We start from the raw sequence: 2058 nt of genomic DNA, 5'->3' as shown, positions 1-2058 counted from the left end.
CTGGGGGAGCTGGGGGAGAGTATAGTTGTTGCATGGAGAAAGGGCAGGAGGTGAGCTCAGTCCTGGGGGCGGGGGGGTAGGGAGTTTCCTCTGCTGAGGGCAACACTGCCCCTGGCGCTGGAAGTTCCCAAACACTCGCCAACCCCTGGAGATGAAGGCTACTTGATCCTCAAAGGGATAAGTCTTTAGTATACATGGTTTGAAAGCCTCAAATATAGACACGATTTTATAGACGTTATATACTTAATAGGCATTAACAGTAATCACTCGAAATGAACGAAATTTCAAAATAGCAAGAGCCAATCCTAGATTCTGGGGTATTTCCCTGGATTCGTATCTAACATGCTGTCATGAGACCAGGCATATTTTCTAAATATCAGTGGGACTCGGTCACCTCTGGGTGACAACTGACTCCAAGCAGAAGTATGAGCACCATCTGTGACACTACAAATCAGAAGAGGATTGGTTTCAGGGCTTGTAGTGGAATAAAAGGATCTGAGGACTGAAAGGGAAGCTAAGACACTATATAACCGACTTCCCTGTCTCAGAGGTGAAGAGTCGGGTTCAGGCACCAAAGGCTTCTCCCTACGTCCACAGCCAACCAGCGCGAGGCCTGGGACGGTGACATGGGAATTGTTCTGGGTTTCGTCTCTTCCGACTACTGAGTATATGCCCAGATAACCTGGGGAGGAGGACTCAGATTCCTCCGAAGACATCATGCCACTTGAGGTGGAGTTCTTTTTCAGAATCCTTTTGAACATGTAAACATCCCCCTGGGTGCCCTTCTAAGTCAGAGAGCACAGTGCCACCTGGGGATTAGCTATGAAGTTGAGAGACAACAGCATGGGGAAAGCCCGGAGCAGCACAGACACCAGGCTGCTCGGCACCAGGAAAGAACACCTCACCTCGCGAAAGCGCTGGATCACTTTGCCCTTTTTAATATCCCAAACGAAGGCGCCGTTCTGGGAAGTTGCTCCGGCGATGCAATCCAAATCACCTGGGAACAATGTGAGCGACGTTACCTGAAATGCTTGCCGGAAATGTGCTTCCCGAAGGTGTAATTTTTGAAAAAGACTTGAGATTTGCTAAGTAGTTCTTAAAAAAAAAAATGTATTTATGTGAAAACCCACAGAATTAATCACACGGTCACAAGTGAACTGTGCTGATGCATAACCATTCATCTTTACAAAACAGCTGCATCAGGGAAAAATCTGTACTGTGATTTAGAAAGCAAATTTTGTAATTTTAGAAAGCACAGTTTTAACACTTTCATATATTTGATGCAATGCATATAAAACTTTTAAGGAAAATGGTCATGTAAAATGCATTATATCGTTACAGGCATGTCTATACAAATGCAGCTAAAATTAGATGGGTCACAACGAACCTGATTTACCCCGGCTTTTCTCTATAGTCACGTGATACCCAAGGGCCCAGAAACCCAAGGGCCCAGCAGGAAGTCTATTCTGAAAACCTCCCCCAAACTCACCCAACCGATACGTTCTTCCTACTGCGCCTCCACCAGCCTTTGGAAGGAGACGACATCGAGGGGAAGAAGGGAATTCACATGAAAACCAAAGTCAGGAAGGCCACTGATTTGTCCTCCCGATTTTAATGACATGCTTCTTACCTGGCGCCCAGGAGAGGGAATAAATCACCCCCTCGTTCCCCGGGGACGTGTACACCGCGGTCAGCGTGTCCACGTCCCACACCTTCACGGTGCCATCGAAGGACGCTGTCGCTAAGAGGTTGGGGTCGTTGGGCTTGAATTTGCAGTCGAAGATGGTTTCCACGTGTCCCTAGGATGCAGCACACGTCACTGAGAAAATTCAGCCACTGGGACAACCCAGGTGATTAATAAGCAAGCCAGTGTGCAGTCAAGTTCAACCCGGTACCAGGGCTTCCAAATACGACTGCAAACATGCAACGGCCAGCAAAGACACAGGACCTGCGTGCTGCTGCTGTGGGGGGTCCCTGTGCTGTGACCGTACACGTCTCACAGACCTACATTCATTCAGCCTCCGTTCCCTACAGCAGCAACTAAGAGAAAGATTTCCA

At 48.0% G+C, this 2058-nt stretch overlaps 1 protein-coding gene across 1 annotated transcript in view; it reads right to left on the bottom strand.

Moving 5' to 3' along the window:
• Positions 1-2058, bottom strand: part of WDR17 (WD repeat domain 17) — a 92102-nt gene that overhangs the window by 40555 nt on the left and 49489 nt on the right. Inside the window, exon 9 of the mRNA XM_015569759.1 lies at positions 906-997. Within this exon, the coding sequence (XP_015425245.1) occupies positions 906-997 (92 nt within the window). The remainder of the gene's footprint in view (positions 1-905; positions 998-2058) is intronic.

Source organism: Myotis davidii, unplaced genomic scaffold (genome assembly GCF_000327345.1).
Source record: "Myotis davidii unplaced genomic scaffold, ASM32734v1 scaffold184, whole genome shotgun sequence".
NCBI classification, from domain to species: Eukaryota; Metazoa; Chordata; class Mammalia; order Chiroptera; family Vespertilionidae; genus Myotis; species Myotis davidii.
The sequence above is the reverse complement of the archived record's forward strand: the minus strand, read 5'-3'. Positions and strand labels throughout refer to the sequence as shown.